We start from the raw sequence: 15406 nt of genomic DNA, 5'->3' as shown, positions 1-15406 counted from the left end.
GACAAGGGGTGAACCAGTCGTCCCACACCCCAAAATAGATGAGCACTAAGCATGAGTAACAACTACTTTTATAGATTCTGGCATATCTCGGCCAGGGGACAGAACTCAAATTTGTCCTTGCATACCCTCAGCTAAAGGCTAAAAGTCGGACATTAGGAAGAAGAAAGTTTTAGAAAGAACTAGAAAAGATAAGATCACAATTTTAGTCGCTACTTAAAATCACGAATTGGGAACAGCAGGTACAATTCTTACGCCCTACCTGCAGGGCAGGATAAGAGTTATATGCACAAGTTTAAACAAAGATTTGTTGTACTAAATAATATTTGTTCTAAATATAGACTCGTTTTGACATAGCTTACACGTTTGTTTGTGCGACAAGGAACAATTATAAGGTTTGAAAAGAGATATTTCATAATTCTTGAATTTTCCTCATAAGGTCTCTCACAAGTCCATAACGAAAATGTGTTTTTCTGTGTTATAGAATATTCTTGAGTAATTAACATATAAGACGATAATAAAATGGGGACTTGTGTAAGGTCTTTAAAGTTTGCCAAAAAAAAAGAAATGCATTGGCCAACACTGCCACTGTAACTAGAATCGTGCGTAAAGGCGGGGGGGTTGCCCATGTTGGGGTTTCCCCTTCCGCTGTCACTAGAATCGTGCGTAAAGGGGGGGGGGGGGGGGGGGGTTTCCCCTTCCACTGTAAATAGAATCGTGCGTAAAGGCGGGGGTTTCCCCTTGTACTGTAAATAGAATCGTACGTAAAGGCGGGGGGTTTCCCCTTCCACTGTAAATAGAACCGTGCGTAAAGGCGGGGGTTTCCCCTTCCACTGTAAATAGAATCGTGCGTGAAGGCGGGGGTTTCCCCTTTACTGTAAATAGAATCGTGCGTAAAGGCGGGGGTTTCCCCTTCCACTGTAAATAGAATCGTGCGTAAAGGCGGGGGTTTCCCCTTCCACTGTAAATAGAATCGTGCGTAAAGGCGGGGGTTTCCCATGTTGGGGTTTCCCCTTCCACTGTAAATAGAATCGAGCGTAAAGGCGGGGGTTTCCCCTTCCACTGATAGTTACTCTCATTGTGTACCGCTGTGATCTTAATTAAACCTATCCAATGGCATGGCTTTCCAGATACGAAAAACTTTAACCTTTCATTTTATATAAATTTCTCATCATTTGAACTTCAAATGATATACGATAGTTAATGGTGGGGTGAAATGTTGACGCCATTTGAATATATATATATTTGCAAATGCAGGCCATGAGCTACTTCCCAGCTCGCTGCAGGTTCAGTTTGAACAACTCTTACTGAGGCATGAAAATGAAAAACCAGAATTTTGCTAAGTTTTAAAATGTCCTTTCATACATGACAAGGAAGTGTAAATTACAAAGCTATACTGTCGCTGAATTTATCTGGATCGACCTATATGGTATATAAGGTATAACTTTTTAAAGATGTATATCCGGTATTTACGGATTATGCAAGATAGAAATGTCTATTATATCTTTAGGGCGAAGCAACCGTATGTAGAAAGCTCAATTGTATTGAAAGGTGCTAATTATCTTGCATCTTTGCACATGCGTACAAAAGTCGATTGTTATTTTGTCTGGTGTGACGTCTACCTGTTCATGAGTGAAAATGTGAGTAAATTATATTGCCCTTGTCATGTCTGCACAAGATGTAACTTTATATACACAACCTTAATATAACTAATGTTCTTATCAATACATCAACTGTCTACATTAACTACAGGTCCTCGTCATTATCGCAAGGCTTCGGGGTACACTTGTGTTGTCCATCTATCCAGGTCGTGTATGCCTAGGTCAGCACGGACTGGTCAGTTAGGGCCCGGGATCGGTCACTCCGGAGTGTGACAGTTCACTTGGCCAAGTGCAAAGTCTATCTTGGTGTTAATAACTGAGGTATTATGCTTTTTCGCGTCAACTGGAGAGTAAAGGTCCCATCGTTGTATTGGACGTTAATGTCATTTAGTACATCGCACGGAGCCTGGAAATGGGCCGATCGTTTGCGGATAAGACGTACGACCGTGGATGATTACGAGGGGGTCGTTTCTGTTAGAAGTGATATCAACAGGGGCTGTGATTACATTCCGGGGACATACCGCCAATTACTTAAACATAACACTGGCTATGCTGGCTTCATTGATCACGAATTGGTAAGTTTGAAGGCCCGATTAATTGCGTACATCACAGGGACTTGAGAATTAGATACAGTGTACATTTATTTGGACCTCCCCTAGTAAGTATAGCACATTTTCAGACGTTTTGGGGATATAGGCCCACAAAACGTCTGAATATGTGCTATACTTACCAGGGGAGGTCCAAATAAATGTACACTGTATCTAATTCTCAAGTCCCTGTGACATACAGTGGCGGGCATGATAGAATTTCTCTGGGAAGCAGTTATTTAATTTACTCATTTTAAATTTGACGAGAAGCTCAAACTCATGGAGGATAGTAATAGTGTAAAGTATGTAGCATGTCGTAATGAATTACAATATACAAGAGATTATTGTTGTTTTTCAATCGATCATAATTATTCTTTTCCGGTAATACAGCTGATTTAAACAATATTAATTAACCAATAATTGATAATACAGTCAAGGTCACATGGACTACATATGTTGTTTTCAAGGTAAGTTTCATGTTCGCTGCTGAAATTGACAACGGATGCAGTGTCGTAATTCAATCTGGGCGGATTAAAGAAGAGTATGAAGGCAGAGGAATCATCTCGGCGATGAAAAAACATTCCTTTCATGATCTCTCTAGAACTGCTACCAGAAGCGTCTCGGTCACATCGTCACCTTTTGCCTGCGACATACTTCTCCAGAGGAATGCACGTCTTTTGTGCAAGATGGTAATATCCCTCTTTAGTGTATATAGTCGACTACATAAGGCATGTGTATTATTGACGATACACTTAAGACAATATGTTATGTTTAATTCCGATTAGAAATAATTACTTTTTAAATCTAGTGGGAACATAATCTTAGTAATGATAACATCAATATTTACTTTTTCTTTCTATCTTTTTTTTCTCTTTCTGTTTTTTCAACATCTGCATGATATGTAGTACAAAATATGTTAGTAACGCAAAGCAGGAAATATTATTTATAATAAAACACGGATCGCAGTAATCTCCACAGTATCACCAACTTATCGAATCTATGTGATAAAGTTAAACAAAACTTAGTAATTCTCACTGGCTAAAGCATGGAGGTTAATGTTTTGTTATATTAACCCCATGTTTCTACTTTAATAAATATCTAGTCAGTATTACGTTCATGACGTCATATGACGCCACAATGCCATAATACTACCCCGGTAAAATCTAAAATTTTGACCCCGGCAAAGGTCCATAATTGACAAATAATAAACCTTATAGAACTGTATGGTTATTGTTGGGATATCCGTGCGAGAATATCTTTCTTAATTCGTGAATTTTAGTTTAAACAATATGTTATTCAAATACTCATGGATTCAAGTAACATGCAAAAATAATTTTCATTGAAGGAAAGATTAATTTTCGCAACATCAAGACATGCTCTCAAGAACACGCAACGATCACCAAAGGTTGACCAGTCGTCCACGATACCAGCGGACGATGCTTTTCTAAAGAATATTTTTCTCTCGTCTGAAATCACATCAACCATTTTCCCAGAAAACAGGCTAGTTATAAGAGGAACTCCGTATGAGTTGGTGACTTCAAACATCGAGCGCATATTGTGCTTAAGCGACCAAATCTTAGTGAGTAAGGATTATGGAACCGGATCTGCCAATTTGATTTCGTTTGGATCAACATGGCGAAGTAATCATACTGATGTAGTGTTTATCAACCTGTTTGGTGAATCTGTTGATGATAAGATAATCTTCGAGCATGTCCATCGACATGTAGCAGGGAAGACGAGTTCTTGTGAAGATAAGATAATCATGTATATTGTTTGTACCAAGCAGCAACATGAAGAGACCGTCAAACGTGTCTTGAAAAAGCACTCATGGGAACTTCTGGTTGTGCATGATTTATACGCCATCGAGGAATCGTATTCCTGGATGAATTAATCAACAGCAAACAGGGTGTTTTGAAACTCAACCAGGTACTGGACGTTGGTCATTATTCTTTATAAAACTGTGCCCATTAGTTGATTACTATGGCGCGGGAAGGATGTCATAATTAAATATTTTTGCCTAGGCAAAAATCAAACATTGCTTAGGCAAAAATATTTCAGCCTAGGCAATATTCGATTTATGCCTAGGCAAAATTATTTCTGCCTAGGCAAAAATCGAATTTTGCCTAGGTAATATTTTATTTTTGCCTAGGCAAAAAATATTTAATTATGACATCCTTCCCGCGCCATAGATTACGCGATAATTAGACAAAGTTCTTCGTATTCAGAATTTGAAAGATTCCCGAATATTTCTTTCTGACGGAAATTCTCGAACTGTAATATGTCTTGTGATTATAATAGCAATCCATGTTATATAATTTTTTTTATCTCGTTACATATTTTACAAAAAATACAATGTACAGGTATGTTATACATGTATTAATAAAACAACTGGTTTGTTACGTAATTATTTCATCAATAGTCGTCACATTTTTACGCACTATCGACTGTGTCCCATTAATGTTTTGTGGGAGTGACATGGAATTGTCAGTTATAAGTAGTTTTCCTGTCTCCATCGCGTTTAAATTAAAGGTTTGACTACAGCCCCTACAAGGTCTTATAAGCAGGAGAAACTAGGCCCAGTAAATTTGAATTCTATGTTGTTTATTTATTTATTAAAAGTGGGCTATAAATAAAAAGATGAAAAAAAAACATGAAAAAAACTTTTAGAAAATACAATATTTCCAAGGATCGCTGAGGTTACGTGTAATGAAGTCATTTCTGGCAAATAGTAGCATGTTTCACATGTACAAATTAAAGGGGTTGGGGGTTGGAACGGTGTCCAAATAACACGCCTCGTGGGACAGTTCCAAGAATAGGTGTAAATGAAATGAGCAGCTGTGTGAAAGACTTATCAGCAATCTATTTATAATCATATCCTGATTATTTTTGTATATGACCTTTTGACCTTGTGTCATTGTCAATATTATGACGTCACAATCGATTTTGCAAACACTAGTGTAATACAAAATGTACACCCTGGAACCTTTTTTTTATTGGATGAGCCAGTGTAAAATCTATAGTGTCGTCACAATGACGTAAGACTATAATTTGAAATGGCACGACAACAAAAACAACAACATCCCGTTGAGTATATCCTCCCAATTTGACATGTGAAAGTGAAATTTTTAAAAATTAATGTTTCATTTCATGGACATTAATTTGATTTCGCAACACCCATACAATTCTTTCATTAATAATATCTCGTTATATATAGCGATGTAACAACTATCATCGTCAAAAATGCATTTTATACTTCATATGTCCTTGGTAATAAAATGAGGTTATTGATTTCAAGAAATGTTATCATTTCCTTTCTCTGCGTTATCCGGATCAAGGGACACGATGTGGTTTTGATTATACTAAATACGTCACCTGTACACGATATGGCGGAAATGGAAGCAGAAGCAGACGATACTTAGAATGGAATAAAATGTGCTGTGAAAAAAAAACCTCCTGAAATATAGCACACATCACCATGGCCTGGGCTATAGTGTGGAATTCAACTGTTTTCACGGGAGCAGCATAGAATCAACCACCGAGAAGGTATATCTGTCAGATTTGTAACCCGACATCCATGGCCGATACTAAACACAACAGACTCCCAATTTTTCCGGAATCGTTAATAAATCAATTCCAAACAAAGAAAATTGGAGAAATGCGAATAAAAAAGTGAATAATTAAAGATGTTTAATTAAAAACGTACTAACATCGCAAATAGCGTGTAAGAGTAGGTTCTATATGTGTGTCGCGGTTGGACAAGAAAATTAGAATTATATCTTGTGTATTCACGCCAATAGAAGGAATTTTCTTGCTAGGAAGACATTTTTGAACTAAATTGTTCCTATGAAAGGTCAATTTGTCAATACTAAATTGACCAACACCCCAGTCTACCAATAAACTAAAATAAATTCAACTTTTAGATTGGTGCAAGAGTTAAAAAGAGATTTTTTTGGAGACGGGATCATTTTAGCATGAATAACGAAACCTAATGGTATTTTGAGCTATACACATTTTTCATCGACTACGAAGAACGCCCCCAGGTTTAAGGTAAGTGTGTTTGATTTTTATTTATTAAAATTCTACCTGCTCCACAGGGACAATGATATCCAATGATATATTTCTTTTATTTACATCTTGCCCTCGTTTATTCAATTTCGAATTAAGAGTTAGAAATACGATTGAGTTAACAACTGGATGTCCATTTTTGGTAACAAAATAATAACCCGGAAGTGAAAATGATGAAGCTTATTAAAACTTTACGTTGAAGTTGTTTACGTGCATATTGGGCATGATGCATGGTCTTCTATACGTTTAATTCGTCGTTTATAATAAAGTTGCACATAAGAGAGAGCTGTTCGTCAAGATATGAGGTTGAGAAGAAAAAACCAACATAATTCTGGAAGCTTTATAAATACAATTTATTTGCCTTTTATTGACATGTACATAAATCTTCACATTTACACTCTCTTATCCGACATGTCCAGTATTTACTATGATATGAAATCAAAACATCTCAATCCACATATTTTTACAGATACATATTGACTTGAAATATGAAATAGAAATAAACATTTGACAGCTATCATACACACACACAACTTACATACAGGCTAATTGGCCTGTCGTCGTTATTATTTTAAACCATTACTACAGATGGGCTTCCGCATATTTTCGGATGTTTTCTCTGCCACTGGATCACAGTCATTATTTATGATAATATGCCTTTATGTAGACTTATTTAGTGAAAAAGTGAAAAGAAGTTGAAAAATAATCTTTACTCACTATGGGCCTGTTCGTTTATGCGGACAAACAGGTTCGTCAGTTTTTAAATGTAATGTTTCAAACATACATCTTGACGGACCTTTGGCTCTTAATACAGGCCTCGAAAGTCATTGTCAAGGCTCGTCTGAAAACAATGTAAAATCACCAGGTCCGTCTTTATTTCATAATTAAACGAACAACTCTTGTCCAACTGGCCCAAGCGTTGGAATCGTAAAAACGAAAACGGCCTTAGTATTAATAATTTGTTCGACTCATTTCGGAGAATTGTCACTCATTAAATTTACCGCCATGTTCTCTTCATTACCTAGTTAGTATACATAGTGAAAGGTCATGTGATCGTCCTAATCCAGTCAGGAGGCGGACTTTTTCTGTGTGGGTTGGAATTTAATCGTTTAATTTAAGTTACTTATACTGCATAACTTAATTAACAAATCTGGCATTAACGCAAAAAAAAAAAAAAAAAAAAAATAATTACAACTTAGGTAATCTAAGTAAAAAAGAAATTATTGAATAGTTCCGGGGAAATCTAATTAAAATTAGACTTGTAATTTCCATTCCTCTACAAAAGATCTACTCTTCGACACACTGCAGTGTATTGTAGTACATGTATATCGTAGAGGAGCTGTGATTACAAGTCTAATTTTAATTATGCAACTTGAATGTTGTGATGATGATGATGATAATGATGATTGTTAAATACACAATACAATTAAGTATTGATATATAATTTCATTAATTTGTAATTTATTTGTAATTATCTTAAGTTATTATCTTAAAGAAGTGTTTACAGAGAAAGATCCGTGATTAATTGACTTCCTGATTTTTTTATTAGTTTAGTATTGCACTTTGAGACCCAACTTGGTGTATATTACACCAAGCTTAGCGAGGTTTCATAAATTAAAGAGAGACAACTTCCGCAAGTTCGGAACTCCCGTAATCTTCATCTGGGACCCTGCGTATTTCAGCGAAAATACCCTATGAGTTCAGGGTGCCAGACTTTTCCGACTTTTTGAATGGGAATATGTCGTAAAAATCGCTCTCCTGATAACACACAGCCATCATGTTGACACGTTACGCTCTTGGGCATGTCGAAATTTTGTCCGTCTGTATTTGACAAACTGACAAGCACGCTATAGATTCTTGCGCATTGTGGCAGACGTTGGTCTTGGCCAGCTTTCAAATGTCTAGTCTTTGAATGCAATGCTTTTCATTGGTTGGGCTCTATGCACAAGGATCTCAACCAGGAGGTGGCGCTTTCTCCCGGATATCCGGGCACTATAGTGCGGGTTCTAGGACTGACACGGACATAGCTGAAAAATACGAAATAAAACGAGAAATTAGAATTAGAAAAAAAAAATCCCTTGAAAACTTAACGGTTGGCTTTTTGAATATGTTATACATATGTGTATAAGGATTTGATTAACCGATAATCAATAGACTAAAATCAACATTTTTATCTCCCGTGGCGCAAATTATTCCAATTGTTTAAAGTAAATCCCCACGCTTAATTTACACACACTTAACAAGTGTTGGCTCAATCGAAATTTTATCCCATCTTTGTGTTTTAGTCTATGATTCCTTACCTTCCCTTCTTGAAAAAATAGATGTTTCCGTCCGTCCACTCCAACGCTGCTGTAGAGAAGCGAGGGAACTTTCCCCAGTACTGTGAGATGGGGAGGGGATAACCCGACCTTTCTGACACGTTCATGATACGGCGATTTAAACCCCAGAAGTGCTCCGTCTGAAAACAAAACGACATCAGTATAATATATATAATGTATTTATGGTTTTTTTACGTGATAAAAGTACATTTATCTTATAGAAAAGTAGTATAGTCTGTGTTGCGCAAGGCATGTATATTTTGTACAAATATGTGTTTTAGTTCCAGAACATCTCATCTTGGCTTATAAGTAATATTCATGATTTTTATGACTGTATTTTGTATATATGTTTCAGTACGATTTTGTATTGTCACAATTGCCTACTTCAAACCTCCCATGCCAACTTTCGGTAAAATTCAACAATTTTACTTTTTTACTTACCCCAAAAAGAAAGATTTGTTGGGTTCCATACCGAGGGTTGGTAATGGCGATAGCTGACCGGAAGTTGATCCTGACCATTTTGGTAACTTTCTGTAGCGTGAAACCCACGTAACGCCACACTTTTCCGTCTGGAAGAAAACATGACGAGAATTCATTAAAACTGAGTGGATTGTGTAAATCCGGCGTAGAGTTTAAAACTCAGAGGAGATTTTAAAACTGAGATATTTTAAAATTCAGAGGAGATTTAAAATTCAGAGAGGATTTTAAAATTCAGAGGAGATTTTAAAATTCAGAGGAGATTTAAAGATACAGAAGAGATTTTAAAACTCAGCGTAGATTTTGTTAACACAAAGGAGATTTTGTAAACCCAGCGATTTAAAACCCGATGAATTTTGTAAATATAGTGAAGATTTTGTAAAACGGGTAGACATTTTCTATACCGGTTTATTTTATATGTTGTCATATATATATTGAAAATATTTTAGTTTTTATCAAATAAACCAGAAAAAATATAACATAACAGAAAAATAATAATGCATTGAAGTTTACTGTTTATTTGTTATTAATGTTTTATTTGAACAACAACCACGATCTGTCTAACAGTAATAGGAGGCTACATCAAAGTATACTGTACTTACTATCATATAACTAATATTGGAATTTGTATTGATTTCTTTTGAGATATAAGGAAAACCTGGTCCGGACTCGCTTGACAGGCTTTCATAGGTATCACATACTAAAACGTCACATACCAAGAATGCATGATTTGTTTTGATGAATTTAAATGAAATTGACGCATATTGATATGAATGACGATTTCAAACAATGTTTCTGCCTAAAAGATTTTCGGGGTGAGTGGGGAACACTCAACATATCTATTACTGTTAGTGGCTTGAATCATGTACTCACTGTTATTGAACAGGAAAGTTTCGCCCGTACTCTTCAGATAAACTGCTGCTTTCACATATCTGGGGGAGCCGGGATATACCTCTCGGATAAAACGGGGAAATCCTGCAGACAGCCCCCTATCGGTCACTTTGTAAACTAACTGGTTTCTGAAGATGTAGGTGGCGCCATCTGGACCTATACAAAACGAGGCATGATGATAAAGACTATTAAAAATAGTATAAAAAACCGACCCAGATTCACGTCAAGGGCAGGTATCTAAACCTCGCTATATTGCCAACAGTTCTCTGGAAATATTTACGTTATAGAGAGATTTGGCGATATATAGAAGTAAATGACCGAGGAAATCGACATTAAAAAAGGAAACAATTAATTTTGCATTAGACACGGATGACATTTTATTACATTTTACCAGTGAAATATCGAAATTATCTATTCTATCAAAGTGATATTTTTCACTAGTTAAATACATACATATATATTAAGTAGGTTGGAAATTCGTGACAAGTCCATAAGACTGGAATTCTTTCACGGCATTGTTTAATCAATTTCATCGACCACAAAAAGATACCATGATGTTTGCTGTACATAGAATCCTCGTCAAATCTCACAGTTTCAGGAATATTTATCGTGATTTGATTCCACTCATTTGAATTTCGAATTTTCTATTTATAGGACAAAATATCAAACCCACGTTTTATAATTGTGAAGTATTGTCGGAGGACTATATTAAGCTTTATATGGACGTGAACTATCTTACCAGCTGTAATAGCGTCGAAAGCGATGTTGCACAAAGTTTCATCACCATTGGGTATATATTTCTTTGTGGTAGGACTGGCGACTTCTGTTGTCGCTGTGGATGTAGATGTTGACGGACTTGGTGTAGTAGTTGTTGTTGTCGTTGATGTTGTCGTCGTTGGTGTTGTTGTCGTTGATGTTGTCGTCGTTGGTGTTGTCTGTTGCCTAGAAAGACCACCTGAAACAGAAATTGGATTTAAGCGCTATATAAAATATGATAAACTATTCGGAACACAATTCTGAATTTTGCATAACTTGATTAAATACCGCAATAACTCTTCCATGGCCTTGGTTTAAGGTATTTGAATATTAATGCAATTGATATTTTGCATATAACTTATAGCCTCTTCAGTTAAGAATGGTTAAAATACAATTAAATAAATCAATATGTAGGATATTTAATGTTTTAAAGAGTAAATATCTATAGTTTAAACATTGTAGAGGAAACTGTTGTAGGTATCTCAACAGCCTTCTTTAGAAGACTAATGAACACATGTTTCACTTATCGAACAGTTACTGAGCTTCTCGGATGTATTTGAATATAACTTATCGCCTCTTTATATAAGTATGGTTACTTACCGTACAGTGACTGAACTCCTCGGATGTCATCGTTATGAAGACGTTGACCGGGAATGTACCCCCTATAGTAAGGCGCCATAAGTGCCGAGGGGTTGCTGGAGTGACCAAGTCCCAGGGCGTGACCAAATTCGTGAGCGGCGACGGTTTCTAGTTCCGTCCCACTGTTGGAGTGGTACACCCATCGCTCGCCCTCGTCAAAATGGGTATCGCCAGCAAGGACGTCGACACCAGGAAAGAACGCATGCGCCAAAACGCCACCTGCAATTTAGAAGATGTAAACATGAAGATACGGAAAGATTTATTTATTGTTACAGTATTCAATTATATTTCTAATGTAGGAAATATTTCTTTGGGGAGCAACTTTTTAATTCCCGTTTCAATATGAACTTCTTTGTGAAACTCCTAAAATACCAGAAGCTTATAATCTTTTAGGAACAATATTCAATGTGATCAGGAACTGAATCAACGCAGGGAAAAAATGGACCCGCCTGATTACATTACGTCATTAACTGGTAGACATGCGCAATGAATTGACAGTGCTTCAGGTAAACGTCATTTAACTGTGAAAATAGTTAATAAGATTGGATCTTCTTTAAATATCAATTTCAATATAACTGCGATTGTTTGCATTCATATATGCTCATGTACAAAAAAGGACAAACCTCTTCCATCAAAGGAATTTCTCGGACCATCACCATGGTTGCCACTTGCAAATTTAATTTCTATGTCTGGTGTTCCGCTTGTTTCCCGGAACTGTATTGGAGAAACATCGGACCAGTATTTAAAGGCGTTCCTAATTGCGAGTCTGAAAATAGAATCACAGGAATGATTAGTCAAGCGATTGAATGGTTTTCACACGGAAATAAAAGCAATTTATTGAGACTGTGGTAAAGATATGAATTGAAATGCCAACAAAATGCCTTCTGGACGACTTTATCCTTATCAATCTAGGCTGACCGATTGGCGTAGTGAATAGCGCACTCGCCTTTCTCTTTAGCGTCTGCAGTTTGAATCGGAAGTGGAATGGTTGGTTAGGTCAGAGACGAGTATATCAGGTTTGGCTCTTTGTTTAACATCTTATCAACAGCGAGAGTCATTTAAGGACGATCGCCCGTGTGTGTGAGATGCATGAGTGTAGTGTTTCAGGAGATTGTGGTACTCGTGTTTGTCGTCTTGTGATAGGCGAGACTAATGCCGACGACAACATGGGGTTTTCCGCGTACTACGGTTTAACGGTAAGCGCTTCCATCCGGGCCAACAAGAATGATACATTTAAGCTGACATAAACCTATTTCGCAATTCTTGTAAAACAAATAAAGTTTATATTTATCATTCATTTCGTCATAAACCCTCGTCAACATATTTTATGTGCAATGCGATCATGACGTCACAATTTAAATACGTCATTTTCTTAAGTCAATTCGTGTCCATATATTGACGACATTTTTTTCAACAAAGTACTTACTTTTGGATTCCATCGGGAAGTTGGCTGCTAGGATTTATTACATTCCATGTGACAGAGTTTTTCTTCCACTTGATTCCTAGCAACAAAAATACATAATCATCAGTAAGAACTTGTGACGTACTTCTGGAAAATATTTTGTATGTACCACATGCTTATACCATATGTGGTCAATAAAGCGTTTTATACGAACAAACGCGTCCATTTGTTAATTTATTTAATGGCGTTTCTTTATGAAATATATTTCCGTCTTAATTCTACCAAATATTTAACAAAATCGCCATAGTGACCTATTTAGGTTGACAGAGCCATTCAACTCGATATTTCGGTTATTATTTCGAATAAGAGCAATGATACAGAAATGAAATCTGTGGTTGTCAGATTACGAAAAATATGTTTCGAACGAACACCTTTGTTATGAAAATATCATAATTTGTGTCTTAGTTTGAAAGAGAGAAGAAACCTACCAGGGGCGTTGAACTCCAAGGGGCCCATGAAATTTTGAGGTACTCCCGGTGCAGGGTTATCAGTCACTCCACAACGAGGCTGCCTCATTTTCAATACTGTTTCCTCGTTAATTTCACCGGTAACCTGCAGGCCATTGAAATTCTGAAAGTCTCTGGATCGAGAAAACTTAATATTTTTAAAATCTTTAAAAAAAACAACAAACAAACTTTTCAGATGCAATGTAAAAGCTGTGTCACACTTCACTGTTAAGATAAACAATAGCAAGACATTTTCATATTCTTACTTAAGCTATATTATTGTATAGATATTTCAAAGAATGACGTTGATAAAACTGGGACATGACCATCTTTGTACACTATGTTATGCCACAGAGTGAATGTTGATATATAAATTTGAATCAGGTTGTTAAATATCTATTTCTCTACCAAAAATTTATACAATCCATATTAAACATTGAATTTTAAAATAAATCCATATCAAACATCAAATTTTAATAAAAAAATAATATCCACCTTGAATTATCCATCATATCTGTCAAGAAAGTGGGATTTCGGAAAAAATATGTTAGCAAAACATTTATTGGTGCGCGACTAATTACGTTTTTAAAGATTAACATAGCTAGGAGTTATATGACTAAAGCATTGTTCATCAAACAAAGTTAATTTATTTAGTTTTAATGTTAACAAATCGCGTCTTACCTAATCGCCTCGCTCCTGCTAGCCTCGTCATGGCTGACTGGACCACGTGACGAATCAGCAATCTTTTCCAGGTATCCGAATTTTTCCAAGTAGCCCTAAAATAAATGTTAATGTTTTCAAGATGATTGTAATGTTATAAATATATTCAAGTTTCTTGAACGTGGAACATTTTTTTTGTTATTGTTTGTTTCCATTTTACATCGTAAACGCAAATTGCATATTCCTATTCATGCAACAACATGCGCCCCATATATTGTAAATTGTTATAAACTGGAGCCGGGAGCTTCTTTTATTAAGTAACACATACCTCTTGACTCTTCATGTTTTTGAACACACGCTGACACAATAGTATTTATCGGCAGATAGAATACAAATTTGTATGTTTCCCATTGTTTTGATTTTGTATAATATTAATGTGATTTTAATTTGATTAAACTCATTCTGTCAGCCTATAACCGTAGCCGATAAAGCGGTTTCTGGAAAAGAATTGGTTCTTGCTACTAATTGTCAGTTGAACGTATTGTGCTGCATGTGATCATTATGTCATATTACAATGAAATAAATTAACAGTTACGAAAAAATTCATGTTCATGTGTATATCATAAATAAATACATGTATAAATGAACAAAATACATATGAAAAATAAATAAATAAATGAAAAAATAAATGAAAAAATAAATGAAATAAGATAATAATAACAAATGTAGCTATTATTTATATTATAATATTCATTTTATGACATGCACATAATGCGTGTAAGTAGATTCTTTTAATTTGTACGTGAGAGACCAAATGCACGTGTGTGGCAATTGTTTTGTATACCTTTACTAAACTACAATACAAGTGATTCTTTAACAAACAAAACTTTTGGATATATGTTATTTACTACAGGAGGTAAAAGTAAATTGAATAAAGTTTGGCCAACAATGATCCGACCGATGCAAATTAGCAGAATATACTTATATAAGGTATACTTACATCAATATCGACAGCTTGGCGTTTTTCTCTTGGAGTTATGTCCCCTATCGTTTTCGCACTAGTTGGCGGCAATATCCCACCTGCTATAATACATACGACCACAGCGAATCGAATGGTCTTCATATTTCAAGAAATATAATATGAAATAATTTTAAATGTTATATATAAATTCAAGCACTCCAGTAGTAATCTCGGCTCAATTAATTCGCTTTAGCTTTAGATAAAATCGTTCTAAGCTTACAAAATACTGTTTGTAAACCCTGCTCATATATTGCCGTAAGAATGTATTTGTAAATGATAATGCGGTGTGGATCTCTCTTATTTATACTACACAAATCGGATATATCCTGAAGAAACTGCACCCGACTTTACTAAACTACTAATCCAAATAAGGAAATTAAGTTTCCGCACGAGCGTTGACCGCGCAGAGCTATTTGTTCTTGGTTAGAGCGCGTGACCCCTCGTTTAGTGTAAACACTTCCTTCTGACGTCAGCTTCGTCATTGCT

The 15406-nt window shown here is 35.8% G+C and overlaps 2 protein-coding genes across 3 annotated transcripts; one reads left to right on the top strand and one right to left on the bottom strand.

Moving 5' to 3' along the window:
* The first annotated feature begins 1564 nt into the window (after positions 1-1564).
* LOC117332435 lies at positions 1565-5479 on the top strand. 2 transcript variants are annotated; one of them, XM_033891335.1, is made up of 4 exons: positions 1565-1637; positions 1750-2173; positions 2653-2874; positions 3531-5479. In XM_033891335.1, exons 2-4 carry the CDS (start codon positions 1925-1927, stop codon positions 4074-4076), a joined length of 1017 nt encoding a protein of 338 aa, XP_033747226.1. In that variant the 5' UTR covers positions 1565-1637; positions 1750-1924; the 3' UTR covers positions 4077-5479. The 2 variants fall into 2 exon arrangements, with proteins under 2 accessions (XP_033747226.1, XP_033747227.1); XM_033891336.1 differs by lacking the exon at positions 1565-1637 and having other exon boundaries at positions 1714-2173.
* Positions 5480-6586: 1107 nt separating this feature from the next.
* On the bottom strand, positions 6587-15179 carry LOC117332434 (matrix metalloproteinase-19-like). Its single transcript, XM_033891334.1, has 11 exons — positions 14900-15179; positions 13921-14015; positions 13222-13373; positions 12758-12833; positions 11955-12097; positions 11293-11550; positions 10676-10891; positions 9919-10092; positions 9010-9137; positions 8551-8708; positions 6587-8277 (listed from the first exon to the last, which is right to left on the bottom strand). The coding sequence occupies exons 1-11, from the start codon at positions 15020-15022 to the stop codon at positions 8175-8177; spliced, it is 1626 nt and encodes a 541-aa protein (XP_033747225.1). The 5' UTR covers positions 15023-15179; the 3' UTR covers positions 6587-8174.
* Between the last annotated feature and the right edge of the window lie 227 nt (positions 15180-15406).

The sequence above is a fragment of the Pecten maximus genome, chromosome 8, assembly GCF_902652985.1.
Source record: "Pecten maximus chromosome 8, xPecMax1.1, whole genome shotgun sequence".
In the NCBI taxonomy this organism is placed as follows: Eukaryota; Metazoa; Mollusca; class Bivalvia; order Pectinida; family Pectinidae; genus Pecten; species Pecten maximus.
The sequence above is the reverse complement of the archived record's forward strand: the minus strand, read 5'-3'. Positions and strand labels throughout refer to the sequence as shown.

What these genes read in the sequence shown, in the direction of transcription:
- LOC117332434 (XM_033891334.1), bottom strand. Translation starts at nt 15,022, where the DNA reads ATGAAGACCATTCGATTCGCTGTGGTCGTATGTATTATAGCAGGTGGG. An exon ending in GCCAAGCTGTCGATATTGAT is followed by an intron (nt 14,016 to 14,899) that starts GTAAGTATACCT and finishes CATTTATTTTAG; the next exon opens with GGCTACTTGGAAAAATTCGG. An exon ending in AACTTTCCTGTTCAATAACA is followed by an intron (nt 9,138 to 9,918) that starts GTGAGTACATGA and finishes GTTTTCTTCCAG; the next exon opens with ACGGAAAAGTGTGGCGTTAC.
- LOC117332435 (XM_033891335.1), top strand. Translation starts at nt 1,925, where the DNA reads ATGCTTTTTCGCGTCAACTGGAGAGTAAAGGTCCCATCGTTGTATTGG. An exon ending in GCTTCATTGATCACGAATTG is followed by an intron (nt 2,174 to 2,652) that starts GTAAGTTTGAAG and finishes GTTGTTTTCAAG; the next exon opens with GTAAGTTTCATGTTCGCTGC. An exon ending in CACGTCTTTTGTGCAAGATG is followed by an intron (nt 2,875 to 3,530) that starts GTAATATCCCTC and finishes TTTTCATTGAAG; the next exon opens with GAAAGATTAATTTTCGCAAC.